This window comes from Macrotis lagotis, chromosome 4 (assembly GCF_037893015.1).
Source record: "Macrotis lagotis isolate mMagLag1 chromosome 4, bilby.v1.9.chrom.fasta, whole genome shotgun sequence".
Taxonomy (NCBI): domain Eukaryota; kingdom Metazoa; phylum Chordata; class Mammalia; order Peramelemorphia; family Peramelidae; genus Macrotis; species Macrotis lagotis.
This window is the reverse complement of record NC_133661.1, coordinates 130,069,332-130,085,296: the sequence shown is the minus strand read 5'-3', so window position 1 is coordinate 130,085,296 and position 15,965 is coordinate 130,069,332. Positions and strand designations below refer to the sequence as shown.

The window sequence follows — 15,965 nt, the reverse complement described above, 5'->3', positions numbered from 1 at the left end:
ACATACGTTCCAAAATAGTTGTATAAAAGCCTAGGATTCTATTCCTCCTAAGCTGCCAATACAAGATACCACTCTAAAAGAATAAATACCTACTAAATATGATATTGTTTAGAGATGTTATAGTTAATTCTATATACCCTATCTACATGCTTCTTTGAGGCTTGACTGTTTTTTGCTTTTGGAAAGAGGAAGTCTCTTTCACAGAAAAGAAGCTAAAGAAAAATACTTATTCCATTTCCAGGAAAGGTCTAGGCCCTAGGGCTTATAGGTATTTGCTTGTCAGTGACACATTCCTTGCAAGACTTTTTGATAAGTCTCCCAAGAAGATCTTGCTTGATGTCTTGTAGGTAGACTGCTACATCAAAGAATATGAGACTGTGGCCCAAACTTTATTTGGAGAAATATGTACAGACAGATCTGACCAGACCAAAAGTAGTGAGCTGATTTCAGGAAGCAGAGAAGGAAAAGGAAATGGGTAGAAAACATGGAATCCTAGGATAATAAATTTAGAACCAGGATTAATCTCAGAAGCCATCAAATTGAACCCTTTATTTTATTGATGAAGGGGAACCAAATTGAGACAAAGAAGTTATATGACTGGCCCAGAATCCCATAGCTAGTTTATAAGCATTTCAAACTGTATTTTAGTTTTATCATCCCTAAATGTAGTCTTCCTCCAGAACCTCATATAACATCCTACAGTTTTACATCTCTCTACATTGTGATACAATATTGTGTAGTGTGCTTAGTAGTTTGTTGGTATTTCATTCTCTGCGAGACCCTATTCTGCCAAGTACAGAAACCCATATGTATTTAAACTTTGTGCTTTCCTACCATTTGGCATGTAGTTGTCTTTTAATATATTTTATATACTTTTCAAATGATTATTGGGGGGGAGTAGGAAGGAATTAAAATATTTGTTAGAAACTGTTCCCTTCACTCAAGTAACTTATATATGAAGAACTAGATGGTAAAACAACATGTAATATAATTCATTAGACTTTCTTATGGTTCTTTCAATGTAGCATTAACAATGCAATAGTCAGTTTAGAGGGCTTAATATTTGGAGATGTGCTGAGACATTTTAATATTTGGAGATGTGCTGAGACATTTTGGTGTCATCTGAGATCATAAAAGTAGACTGCATCTTCGAGCTGGCTTTGAACCACAAGGAGCCCCAAGTAAAGGTGTGTTGTGCTGTGTTGGAGGCAGCTAGGTGACACAATGGATAGAGCGTCAACCCTGAAGTCAGGAGGACCTGACTTCAAATCCTGCCTCAGACACTTAATTACCTAGCTCTGTGACCTTTGGCCAAGTCACTTAACCCCATTGCCTTGCAAAAAACAAAAAAAAAAAATGTGTATCATGTTTAGGATTATAAATTCAGACCTAGAAGAGAATTTTAAAACCATCTAGTCCTACTCATTTGAGGACATAGGTTCAGAGAGGCTAAGGGATTTGCCCTGGGACACACAGGTCATCAATATCAGAGTAAGGATTTGAACCCAGGACTTTAAGAAGCTAAATCCAACAGTTACCCACTATACTACAACTGTCTCTGAATCTTCCTATGTTACAGAGAAGAAGGGAAAGGTAACATTATCAAGACAAATAGGCATTTGAGAGTGAATGAAATTTGCTGATTTATTTTCATTTGGAATTAAGAATTCCAGTACCTTTGTTTAAATATTTCCATTCCAGTGGTATGGATTGGTCCAAAATATGTTTGATTCCTTATCCAGCTCAGCAAACCTCTCTTCATGAAAGTATGGAGTTAAAAATGAAACAAAGTTTCCCCCACCAGATTACCCCACAGAAATTTTTTTTTCCTCCATTCTTTTTTTATCTCAAAACAATACTTCTTTTCCTTTGTAGCCTCTTTTTATTGAGATATATAAACACTTTGTCTCTGTTCCAAGACCTAAGTTCCAAAGTTCTTTGAGTGCTTAAACAAAAAAAGTAAGAATTGATATGACAATCTTAGTATTTAGCAAAGTGCTGTCTACAAGGGATGATTGCAATGGTAAATATTTAGTGATAATGACATGATCTTGCTTAAAGTCAGAACATAGCAATCTTATTCATTTCCTAGGAAATGGGGCTTCAGAATTTCCTATAATTTTCCAGGTTTAAATATGGTTCAGGAAAAAAAAAGCAGGATAGGAAGAGTATCACCAGAATAATCATGGCATTGAAGTCGTATACATATATCTGGAGTTACCCTTTGGATGAGCCACTAAGATTTATATTTTTGGAAGTTTGTTTACTCTTAGAGCCTATTGACTAATGATTGGGGGAGGGGATAGTTAGCATGGCTGCAGATTGAGTTGGTTCAACCGCCTACAAGATGTAACTGCAAAATAATGATTCAAGTTTTCCTTGATTCCATCCATCATTCATCCACTAAATATTTTCTATATGCAAGATTCTGTTTTAAATAATGATGATAGCATTAAAATCAATATGTTGTCTCCAAAGGGATTCTTGAGTATGATAATATTCATTTGGTTGTAAAATTATAAAATTTAATAGATTAAAGGGTTTTTTAGAGACAATTTAATTTAATAACCTTTTCTTCATATCTTGAAAGTAATGGGGCAGCTAGGTGGTGCAGTGGATAGAGCACCAGCCCAGGAGTCAGGAGTAATTGGGTTCAATTCCAGCCTCAGACACTTAATAATTACCTAGCTGTGTGGCCTTGGGCAAGGCACTTAACCCCATTGCCTTGCAAAAAAAAAAAATAACCTTAAAAAATTATTTAAAAAAAAAGAAATCACAGCTATCTATAGTCATAAAAATCTTCTGGTTTGAATTTTAGAGTATTGGTTGAGTATTTTTTTCCATTGCACAATGGTTTTATTAATTGCTTTTCTTTCTTTGCTTGTATTTTGACACTGAAAAATATGGGATGTAGTAGAGAAATAGAACAAGCCGAAATTGCTATCGTCATATCCCAAGTTTTATTCTACTGTGTAGGGCCAGTCAGTGAATCTCCCTGAGCCTCAACTTCTTCATCTTTTACATAAAAAGGTTTCATGATTTCTGAAGTTCCTTTTCTCCACTTCATTGAGTCTTTGAATTTTATTTAAAATTTGAAAATAACACTGGTTTAACAGGGTGCTTTCCCTTAGCAGTTTGACATATGGTTGCAACTGCTTTTGCTAATGGCAATTATTATTTTAGTTAAATTTGCATAGATTGGAGAAGCTAGGAGGTCTCTCCACATTGCTGTATCCTCTTGTCTTCCTCATATATCTTCCCTTTTATTTCCCTGCATGCAATTTCATTCAAAATCCCAGGAAGGTCTTTGATTATAGCTTGGTATGGAGTGGAAAGTACATGAGTCATTCAGGATCCTTTGACGCCTCTGAGGCTGTTTTTCTGGCACTGTTACAATGGAAAGCTGATTTTTAATGGAATAGCTGGTGCCTAATCACCAGATGCTTCATCCAGCTAAGATCTGGCTCCCTATTTGATACCTCTTCTTTAAAAACAGGACCATATGAATCTCTTAAAAACAAACACATAATTTATTATTTCTGTTATCTGTGGAACTAACAGTTTTGACATTTTACCAAAAACATTTTTTATTGATTATTTTTCTGGAAAGTTTAAATTTTTAATAAAGTCATTAGAAATAATAAGTCAAATAATCCCTTGTTGTTCTTGGATATATGCATTAATCAGAGTAAGTTTCTATCCTAGACCTTGACTACTTCTGTTATCTTGTATGCATACAGGTAACAAAATAAATGTTATTGTTAGCAAAAGCAAATACGCATTTATATCCCTTACAGAGAGTTCTCTTCATCAAGGAAACACAGGTTCATTTCCTCCCCCAATTACTTAATAGCTTTGTCCCCACTCCACAACTGCTACTAAAACAAACAAACAAACAAAAATAAACATATAACTGTACCTTAATCAAAAAATCTCCTAGAAATGAAGCTCCTTTTTTATCAAGTTGATATGCTTGGAAGCAAAGGGTTGAAAAAAATTTTGATTTTCTTCAGTGCTAGAATCATTTAATTTAACAAAAATATATTCATTAGGGTCTCCCAAGGGTAGCCAGGATTCTGGACCCATTGAAAAAAGGGCTGAACTCCCAGGGCTACCCAGTCCAATAGCCTGGGAATAGAGAAGGCATCACCACACAGAATGTAATAACTAAGCTTGATATAGTGCTTTAAGGGTTACGATTCGACCCTCATTAATGTATGTTACCTCATTTGGTCATCACATTATTTGCATTTTGGAGATGAGAAAACTGAGGCAGGTAGATTAAATGATTTGCACAGGGTGACACAGTGAGGCAAGATAATATTTGAACTCAGAATATCTCCTTTTTAGAAATCTCCTTTTTAGCCAGATCAACTGGGAATTTGTACTTCATCTTTCCTTAAAGAAAAACCAGTGAACGAATGTCTGTACCAATATTTGAGGTAAAGGTACTACACAGAGTGTCAGATAAGAGGGAAATTCTTATGTTTTCTTTGGTATTTTTTTGCATTCAGAAACTTCAGAGGGGCATCTAGGTGGCGCCGTGGATAAAGTGCTGGCCCAGGAGTCAGGAGGACCTGAGTTCAAATCCTGCCTCGGACACTTAATAGTTGCCTAGCTGTGTGATCTTGTGCAAGTCATTTAATCCAATTGCCCTAAATAAATAAAAATTTTAAATAAAGAAACTTTGGAAATGAAGTATGCTATTGGAATACTCTTTTTAATAAACACACCACTATGGTGTATTTTAGAGCTGATCAGTGACTTCTCTCTAATTGGCTTGACTTAGAACGTTAAATGTTGTCTATATTACCTTTTTTTGGCGTTCTGTAAAGATATTTCCTCCTCTTGGAAGCATTGTTTTCACTCCATTGGGTAGTCAGGCTCCATAATTCTTCATTCCTGCCCCAGAAAAGAGATAACATTACTTCATTGTGAAGTACTTCCTGGATCAGTCAATATCATATATATATATACATATACATATATATCATGATGGGAGATGTTTGATATTCTTAATAGCGTGATTCAAAGGGAGAAAAAATAGAAATTGTGCCCCTCTTGTCCTTGCAAGTTCTGCTTCCCATAAAACTCAATGAGTTGTTTTTCTTCTTCTGGACTATTCTTGCCTTCTTAAGCCAGGAAGAGACCTGCTAGTGTATTTGACACTGAACTGTAATTCATTGATATCATAGTTGAAGCTTTTAAAAGTATTATCTGAAAGCTGTTAGAAGTAATATTGTTTCAGATAGACATATATTAAATAGTGTCAAAATCAGAGTGTTTTGATTTGTTTGGGTTTTTTTTTTTATTAACTTTTCACTTCAGAGCTCTGACCCAATAGACACTTAAGAAATCCCTGCCCCCACCCTGCTTTTGGAGGGCTCTGAGGCTCTTAAAGCATTAGAGATGCTTATCACACACCAGCCCCAGTTAATGCAGATGGCTGACATCTGTTGTTTAAGTCTTGGTTACTGTATGCTGCTGTCTCCTTTCCTGATACCCATTTTTTTGATTTGTCTTCAGATTATGAGTAACTGTGTTTTTAACTCCCTAGAGATAGGAGGAGAAGGGGAAGGGACGGACCCAAACCATTATTCTTGAGGCTTTAATGTCCAGCAATTTGGAGGTTTGTTTATTTTCTTTAACAATTGTTTTATATTTGATTGAGATTGTCCCATTGTCTGTTCCCTAATATGTCACCCTGGGGTATTTTTTTTTATATAAAACAAAGTATTTCTTTACTTTTAAGCCAATAGTTTTATCTTAGCCAATCCTTCCTTCCGTTTTTTTTCCCACGTCAACTGTCCTCACTGGGTTTCCAATTACTAATCATATTATACTTAGAAGGGCAGAACCTAAAGGTGGCCAGCTGAAGCACTGTTGTATAAGCCGCCTTGATCCTGGCTCTTTCATGCTGGTGGAAAGGACCTAAAGAAGGAAAAAGGAAGAAGTAGCAAATGAAGAAACAATGGCTTAATGTTAGAGGCAGGGTGGGGTAGAGGAGCCTAAATGTGGTGGTTTTTTGGTTGTTGTTTTTTTCTGCCTCTAATTGACAGGACAGCAAAGGCGTGAAATGACAACAGCTGTGAAATTAACCAAGTTGATGGACTTGTCCAGCAGTTGTTCTCATAGGATATGGGTATTTATTTATATTCTCAACTTAGATCTGAAAAGGAAGATATGGCAAAGGATGGGGGAAGGGTGATGAGACATAAAAAGGAGGGAATACTGATCCATTATTTTTTCCTCTTTGAAAAATAATGCTTCATATTTTCTGCCAATTCATTTTAAATAGGGGTTAAGACAGTCCAAAAAAAAGTAGAAGATATGAATACACAGTGTTTTAAAAGAATTATCAGAATCATAAGATTTAGAACTGAAAAGGGTCTTGGATTCCAGTTAGTCCAAACTTCCCACCCTAGTGCTTAGCACAGGGTCTAGCACACTTAATACTTTTTTTTTTTACTTTACTTCTCCCTCTTATTTTCCAAGGCACAGAGTTTCAATAACTTGCTTAAGGAATTTTATTCTATTCATATGTAATCAATCGGAAAATTGTGCTGACAGCTCTTTCCAAACAGTAGCACATAGTTGTGTGATGTAGAGAAAGTATGTGTAAGGCCAAAGGACCTGGGTTCACATTCCAGATCTGTTGCTTACTTAGACATGTTCATTAACCGTTTTGGGACTTAATTTCTTCTTCTCTAAAGTGTTGTTCGGATAATATGATCTCTAAAGAGCGTTTTAATTCTAATCATATGCATTCACATAGCTATTCATATTTACTACAAACAACATATTGTCTTGTGTTAAACCATTTGTTATTGGAGACTGTATAATAAAGCTAGATCTTACCCATCTTATTTTGAATTATTACACACTGTTGATTTATTCAGTCTTAATGTATATATACACACACACACAGGGAGGCAGGGAGACAGAGAGAGAGAGAATATAGACATATAGATATATGTAAGTATGTAAGGAAATGCCACTAGTATGTATTGTGTCTCATAATTTTTAATTTTTTAAAAAATATTTTTACTAAATCTGCAGCCTTAATTTTTAAGAATCCCTGAAAGTTAAGGCTGCTTATATATATATATATATATATATATATATATATATATATATATATATATATATAAAATAGATACAGAGGAGTTGGAAGGCATAACTAGATAACTAGGAGGTGGGGGGGCTGGGGACAGGAATCCCTTGGGGGATTTTATACTGAATCTTGAAGTGCAGCCAATTGACAGAGTTGAGGAAGGGGAGCATTCCAGGCATAGGAGACAGCCAAGATAAAATCATGGAGTTAAAAGATGGTGTCCAATCAATATCCTTGTTTTAAAGAAGAAATTAAGTTTCAAAACTGTTAATGGACTTGCCTAAGATCACTCAAGTAAGTAACTCTTTATGTCTTGGATTCTTTATCTGCAAAATTCTTTATATCTCTCTAGCACTTATGACTGCAATTCTTAGTACATATTTACTAACTGCCCTTTTGCCTTCCTGACTGGGTACTGACCCCAGCAATGGCCCTGGAACAACGTTTCTGAAAATTCAAGTGAAGTCATTCAAGATGAAATTTAAAAAAAAAACCCAAAACTTTTTGGGTAGAATAACACAGCTTTTTCCCTATTAAAATAATGAGCAGATCAGAGGCAAAGGTACTTTTCTTCCAAATTTTTTTTCACCTTTCAAATAATCTTTACTTTTTATATTAATCTCCATTAACTTGTTAAGAACATTTAAAAATCTTGTGAATTGAGATCAACAGTACTATGGACTATGACTACTATATTAGCAACTTCTGCCTATTATAGCACTACAGGAATTTGTTATTTGGAGGCGGGGTTACTCAAAGCCTAGATTCTTCTCTTGAAGACATAGTACAGGGGATAGTTTTTCAGGCAAAAAATAGCATTACAAATTGTATCATTAGGAAATATCAGTTTCTTCATTTTTAAGTTCTTAGGTTACTAGTATTTCATATGCTGATTGATAAAACATCTAGGGATGAAAAGATGGTAAAAAAAATATCTCCTGATACTAATTGTGCTTTGTTCAAATGTGCCTTATAATTATTTAATACTAGAATACACTTTCAAATTTCATGTAAGTCTTTAGTTTTGAAATTATCTTTCGATAACTATGTCAAAAAGATGACAGAACATGTAAGAAAAATATTTTTTGTCCTTGTATTAGTTGTTTCCTTCAAAAAGCTATCATAGGAAAATGATGCTTTCTAGACATCTTTATCACCTTTGTATATGTAAGAATTTCTACCCTATTCTTAATGCTGTTTAAAATCCCAGGAGACATCTTTAATGGCACCTGCCAAGTTAGAAATTGGCAGGTGTCCCCCAAAGTGAACTAGTTTTGTGACAATTGTAAAATTCTTGAGAATATCATTTTAAAAAGTTACTCAGAAGAAAAACAATCACTCTCATGATTTTCCAATATTTTTAATTTACTGTAATCTCCTTATAAAGTTTTTCATTTGAAACTCCAAGAGTACACATATTTTCAGTAATTACACTTTTACTCATTTAAAAAAAATCTTTCCAGTAAACATTGTTTCAGAGATAGAATTATCTACAGACTTTTCATTGAGAACCTCCATCAGAATCTTAATTTAAGCAGCTATGTCAGCAATTTTTCTTTCTGTGTCTTTGTATACCAAGTATATGAGTCAATATCATCCTGAACTATTCCAAACATTGTCCAATATTTACCTTTTCAGCCTGTATAAAGATAGCCTTTTAGTCTCTTAAACGGAATATTACTATTTTTTCCTTATTCTTCTCCTTTTTCTTTGAGAATTATAATCTATAATATTAGATAACTATATGCATCTAGATCTTTGGTCCTATTCTATTAAATGTTTTTATATGACTACATGATATTCTCCTTGTTATTTATTCTCTATGTTCCCACTAGGTTTGTTCAATATTGTGTATAGTGAATATTGTCCAGATTGCTGACCTCTACTGATTGAGACCATTTTTGAGTGGTGGGTAAATTAGCGGGCTTTCAAAGTATTTTTTTGAGATGCATTGTTACCTATCCTGTTGACTGTTTGTCTCTTTCTCGCTCTCGCTCTCTCTCTCTTTTTTTGGCAAGGCAATGGTAACTTGCTCAAGCTCACACAGCTAAGTAAGTATTAAGTATCTGAGGCTGGATTTGAACTGAGGTCCTCCTAGCTCTAAGGCCAGTATTCTCTCCACTGCACTACCAAGCTTGAGCTCGCTCTCTCTCTCTCTCTCTCTCTCTCTCTCTCTCTCTCTCTCTCTATATATATATATATATATATATATATATATATATACATACACATATATACACATATATATATATCTTGCATACATACACATACAAACATATACAAATACATAAGCATGTACAAATACATATAAACAACCATTGCTATCCAGATCTACAATAATGATGAATGTATGGCTGTTCCCTTCTCCTATAATCCTACCATGGTAGCAATACACTATAACTTCAAGAACCTGTATTGAAATACAGGTGATTGACTGACTGGTCCCCTAACTACAAAGGTATTTATTCCTTCTCCTTCATTGTTGATTGATTTTTCTTTTGTTCTCAGCTTCTTGTTACTTTTCATTGCTGCTGATCTGTTTCTTTATTCTTTCTCTTCTCCTCTCTACTTTTCTTAGTTCTCATCTCTGGTTTGCTGCTATTCCCCCCCCCCCCTTTTTTAATTGGTCTTTTCGTAGAAATCATCTTGGTTTTTCCCTTTCTCTTCCTAGATCCAAGCAGTCAGATTATTAAAGAACAGTGGGTCATTGATTAGTACATTCAAGGGTTCTTAGAGGTCATCTAGTCCAACCTACCTCTTTCTTCAGTGAGGAGACTGAATCTTGAGAAGTGCAATGACAATAGCGGTCAAAATCTGAACCTTTGTTCCTTTTAATTCAAATGGAGTATTCTTTCTATTACAGCTACTGCTGTGAGGCAAAGGTGATGTTGGTTTCTTTGGTTTTTCTTAGTAACTGTTTCTTTGTGAAAAAATTTTCAAAAGCCACTGTTTTGCCACTGAACACTTTGTTTGGTTTTCTTTTGTTTTCTGGCTATTTCTATACTTCTATTTTGGTATAAAATGAGGGGATTGGATACAGGATAGAGTGCCAGGCTGGGAATCAGGAAGACTCATCTTCTTGAGTTCAAATCTGGCCTCAGACATTTACTATTGGTATGACCCTGGGCAAGTCACATAACCCTATTTACCTCATTTTTCTCATCTGTAACCTGAGCTGGAGGAGGTAATAGTAAACGGCTCCAGGAGCTTTGCCAAAAAAACCCCAAATGAGATTCTGGCTGAAATGACTGAACAATAACAACAAAAATCTCTCTTCAGAGACTTTCTGTTACCCTATGACCTTTCTAAGAATATAAAGTAATTGTTTAGTATTAGGGTAGAAAATGGATCAGAACTGAGCTGAGATTACTTTGTGAGAAATGGGAGCCTGAAATCATAAACGCTTAAATAGCTCAAAATTACTTGTATGCAAGGGCGGGGGGGAGTCTGTGAAATGTAGTTGTTTCTTCTAGAAAGCTCTAGCACTTGAAAACATTTCATATATTAATGCATCATTCTTCTAAGAATGGTTGATGAAAAGAATTCTTGGTTTTAAAGGTAGAGAACTTGAAGAGCAGAAATAGTGATTTATTCCTGATAACACATAGAGCTTAGATTAGATTAGAACCCACATCTCAAGACTCCCCTTCCAGCATTCCATGCTCATGATTGTGCTACTTACAAAGTTCCCATTAGCTATCCAATAATGCTAGAAGTGGTGTCCTTCACATACCATACTAAGATCTAATACCAACTGTAATTTTTTAAGTAAATAAGTTTATCTTTGGTGAAACTATTAACATTCTCCCATGCAAATTGTTCTTTAATAATTGACCATTCTTGTGTTATCAAGTGGTATTTAGGAATGTTTTTCCATAGTTTTTAACTTTTGAAGTGAGAAGAATGATTTCTTTGCCAAAAATATACAGTCTGTGTACTCACAAAACCTTTCAGCTATCAACTTGTGGGTAACTATATACAAAAAAAAATAATCTTTTTTAATAAGTATATTGTCAGGTTCTCCCAAATACATAATCTATATTAGTTCAAATTTCTCCTGAATCAAAAATAAAATTTTCTCATGGGAACATAGAGAATTTTCCACCCTGATTCTAACAATTTATGCAAATTAGTACCTGGTAGGTGGTAAGACTTGGTACTGCCTGTCACACATTGGACAGACTCCCTTTATTTAAAACTATAAGGTAGGAAGCAGAATTTAGTCCAAACTAACTCTCTTATAGGTGAGACTGAGGTCTAGAGAGAAATGACTATAGCAAAGTCAAGATCTGAACCTTTATTCCTTTAATCCTAATTTATAGATTAGGAAACTGAGATTCAGACAAATTGACTAATCCAAGGCCACACAGGTAGCAATAGAACTGAGACTTGAACCTAGGTCTTTTTTCTCTAAATCTTGTGTCCTTTCTAACATATCAAGTTCCATCTCTTATTGTATGTACTAATTCCTTGTTTGGCATTTATCATCATGTACTGCTTTGTGCTGTTTTCTAAGGTTTAACATTTTACCACCCTGAATTATTCTCATTATTGGCTCTTGGAGCCATCTTGATGTTCTGACCTTTGAGATCTTCTCTGACAGCTTATCCTCTGGGCTTACTGCAGCCCTTTCAACATTGCCCAAGAAATCACTCTATATTTGAAATTAAATACAAAAGAATTCTTGATTAGTTAATTATAGTACTCCATCTTCTGAGGATAACTATTCATTTTGATGAAACAGAAATTATCTTTTGCCAATATTTAGCTATAAAGTTGAGCATTGTATAACCTGGTCTTGCTGCTCAGCATAGAACCCCTGTCTTATTTTACCCAAATTAAAATCAAAGATATCCATGTATAACTTGGAGGATGTTGCTCTGTGAACATTTATTTTAGTTATAATTCATTTCATTGTCTAAAGAATCTGTAACTTAATCTCCGTATCAATTCATTTCACAGGAGCAAATCTTCCCTTTTTAGAATTTACATAATTTGTCACTCTGGATCCAAGGTGGTAAAAAGATGAATCTCTGTAAAATTGTTGATGAGACCACTTTAGTAGAGATCTGCTTTATAATATCAAAGATGACCAATTAAATATATGTGGTGCCTTCAGTTCTTAGCATTTTACAGTTTGATTTTTTGATAGGCATAATTTCCTTTGAGCATTGTTTTTAAGCCAAATATTTTACCTACTGTACTGTTTAAGTAATATTTTTTTGCATAATAGAACAATTCCTTCATGTTTCAATTTATGGTAAATTGAAGAAAACTATATATATATATATATATGTATGTATGTATGTATGTATGTATGTATACACACACACACATACACATACAGCCTTCTGGAACATACTGAAATTTTTCTTACCTTAACTGATTCCGTTACCAGTAGGCATAGCTAATATTTTTGGATGAATTGAACAAACTAAGGCAATATCTTCAGCTACATTACAAGATAAACAATTACTAAATGCTATGAATCATAAATTTGACCTGGCAGTGTGGTCTGAGATTTGGCATCTTTTTGCCAAAGTTGTTTTGCAATTGTGTTGTCTTTTGATATGTTTTATTTAGGCAAAACATGTTTTAACATTATTTAGTATGCATGCCTGGCCAGGGTGGGTATAGGATATGGGTGTGTATATTGGGAGGGAGTGGAGAGAGAGGGACTATAGATTATATTTTCATAGGGTGGATAAGGAGAACCTTCCATAGGAAGCTGAATCATATTTTGGCTTGGCCTGTCTGAATGACTCTTTTTTTAGTGCTATTCTTTTCACTTGTGTAGTTGGTGAAGAATATAAAAAGAGTAAGTTGAGTAATTTCCTAATTGAATAAATTGTGTCATTCCATATGGAATTCAGAGTTCATCAAAGGTTATTTTTTACCCAAGCATTTTTCTCATTTAGTCAGGATGATAGTTTTGACTTTGATCTTCTGGTTTTAACATTTTCTTTAGTGACTTGAGTTTTACATAGGGTTGATTAAATGATATTTTTCTTATTTTAATAGGTTAGTGAGACATTAGAGAAGCAGTTAGGTGGCACAGTGAATATTTTGAGTCAGGAAGACTTGAATTCAAATCCCAGCCTCAGAACTACCATGGTTGGAGAAATATTTATGGAAAAGGTAGGTCTTTATATGAGTGTATCAATGACTATATTGGTTTTGAGATATGGAGACTGGAGGAGGAGAGAGAGAGTAACATCAAAGCATGAAAGTAGAAAGAAATCATTTCATTTTTAGTTTTACAAGAGTCCTTTAAGGCCACTTGACCAACTACCTTATTTTATAAATGAAGAAACTGAGACCTAGTGATTTATAAAATGTCAGAGAGATAGATAAGAGGCAGAACAGGGGTGTGAATCCAAAATAAGCATCACTTTTTTTGTTGAGATAAATGAAGAAATCAGCTTAATTAGCATAGCACAGTATACTGGAGGCCTATATTGAATAGAGAAGGTAATTCTAGATTATGGATTTTACTTATGTGATGATTCATTTGTATCACCTTTTTAAGCTAGAAACTTTTAAATTGCTTTCTGAATACCCCCCAGCATTTGATACAAGTTAACAAACCCTCCATTTGGAATCCTGTCCTTCTGTACTTCTGTTGTTTAGTGATTTTTAGTTGTGTCTAACTCTCTGTGACCCTATTTGGAGTTTTCTTAGCAAAGATACTGCAGTGATCTGCCATTTCCTTCTCCAGATCATTTTGCAAATATTAATTTACTCTATAATATTTAGTTCAAACGTTACTTCTTCCTCGAAGGTTTTTATTTCTTTATATTCAACCAGAAATGCTCTTTTCCTACTCCAAATGTCCACATCACTATTTTTGTACCACTTCAGTGTCACTCATTATATATTGTCAATCTTAAAAAAATTGTTATTTCTATACATATTACATGCTCTTCACCCAATTACAAATTCCTTGCAGCAGAAACATCTCAAACATCTTTACATTCACATATTTATTGTCCATTCCCATTATTAAGTACATAATAGATGTTCCGTATAGATATTTGTGAATCCATTTGGTTCCTACAAACTTTCTTTGATTACTTTACCACTTGAGGCTACAAATTCCACTAGAAAATTATGTAGCTATAAATGTATTTTGTTTTTTCTATATTTGTCATCTTTGTTTTATTAAGTAAGACATGTTTACACTTTCATAGTGATGGTATGGAAAAGGGAGTACCATACTTGCTTGTTTACTGTTCCCCTTTTTTCCATTTCCTTGCCAAAACATTCTTTGTCCACCCCATTTCCTTTAGTTATTTATAAAACCTTTGTCCATGGTGCCAACCAGGTTGACTGTTTTATGTATAATCCTTTGCTGCTACAGTCTAGTTGAGACCCTTCCAGGAGGTAACAAGGGGAAAATAACTAAAAATAAAAACTACAGTTTCTGTGTACTACTTGCTCTGGATTTATGTTCTTTTCTGATTGTAAAAGTCATAACATGACCTAAATTTTAAAACTTTATATACTGTGTTGCTCTTTTGTGATTTTCCTATTTAGAGGGCCAGGTTTTAACTCTTCTTAAGTTTCTCCAATGATCACACATTACTCAATGGATGGTCTAGCCCAATTAAAATTTACTTGCTTTTGCTTTTTGTTTTTTGTTCCTTAAAGAGCCTTATGATCAACAGAGTGAAAAACTCCATAATGAAATCAGAATAAACTTTCACAAAATCACAGAATCTCAGAGTTGGAAGAGACCTCTAATGAGCAGAATTACCTCCAGAGGAAGGCATTTCTCCCTTGGATAACAATCATAAACTGTCTGCTTGGTTTTCCTGTCTCTCTCTCTCTCTTCCACTTAGCCGTCATATTGATCTTCCTAATTCAGTAAACTTCAGTGGCGTCTTTTTACTTGCCAGGGGATCCTTGCATCATATTTTACTAACAACAGACAAGCCATTTATCTATTTCCCTTTTCCTTCCCCCTCCTCCTTTCATATCACTCAGATGTCTATGCTGCTGTTTCCTCTTTCACCTTTTCACCTTTTCTCACTTGAAAAGTTGGTTCTACTCCTTGTTAAGGCAACCCTCTCTTTGATCAAGCCATTCTGTTTCCATCCTAATGCTTCAAGCCAAATATTCCCTTTCTTATCTCCACTCTTACTTTCAGTCTCTCCTTATCTATTGCCCACTTGCCTACTGTTTACAAACATGCCCATGTCTTCCTCATTCTCAAAAATTTCTTCTCTTGATCCTTCCTCCCCTGCTGTTGTCTTGTTTCTTCTGACCTGGCTAAACTTCTTGAGAAAGCAATCTACAAAAAATTGCCTTCACTTCCTCTCCCTTTACTATCTTAACTCTAACCTAGCTTCTGACCTCATCATTCCATCAGAACTACTTTCTCCAAATTTACCAGCAATCCTTTAATTTGTCAAATCCATTGTCCTTTTCTCATTCTTCTTTACCTCTGTAGATTTTGATACTATATATCACCTTTTTTCTCCTTCTTGCTACTCATACTTCTCTTTCTTAATGTGCATTGCTGAATCTTCACATCTTACCCACTTAATTGTCGGTGGACTACAGAGCTCTCTTCTCTTTTTTTCTCCCTCTATATTAATTGGTGATCTAGTCAATTCCCATTGATTTAATTATTTCTAGGCTAGCATTTCTCAAATATTATCCAATCATAACCTCTCCTATTTCCACTCTTATATCTCCAACTGCCTGTCTGACATCTTGAACTGGATTTTTGACAGACATCTTAAATTCTACATTCAGAGAAACAATGCATAAATAAAAGTGTGTATAGAATGATATATATATATATATATGTACAAAAACATGCATATACACATACATATTTGTGAAT

General features: G+C 34.5%; 1 protein-coding gene across 1 annotated transcript in view; it reads left to right on the top strand.

The window, feature by feature from the left end:
- LOC141521513 (A-kinase anchor protein 13-like) overlaps positions 1-7,052 on the top strand; it is a 246,847-nt gene extending 239,795 nt beyond the window's left edge. Inside the window, exon 9 of the mRNA XM_074234145.1 lies at positions 4,515-7,052. Coding sequence (XP_074090246.1) covers positions 4,515-4,535 — 21 coding nt within the window. The 3' untranslated portion in view covers positions 4,536-7,052. The remainder of the gene's footprint in view (positions 1-4,514) is intronic.
- Positions 7,053-15,965: the final 8,913 nt, after the last annotated feature.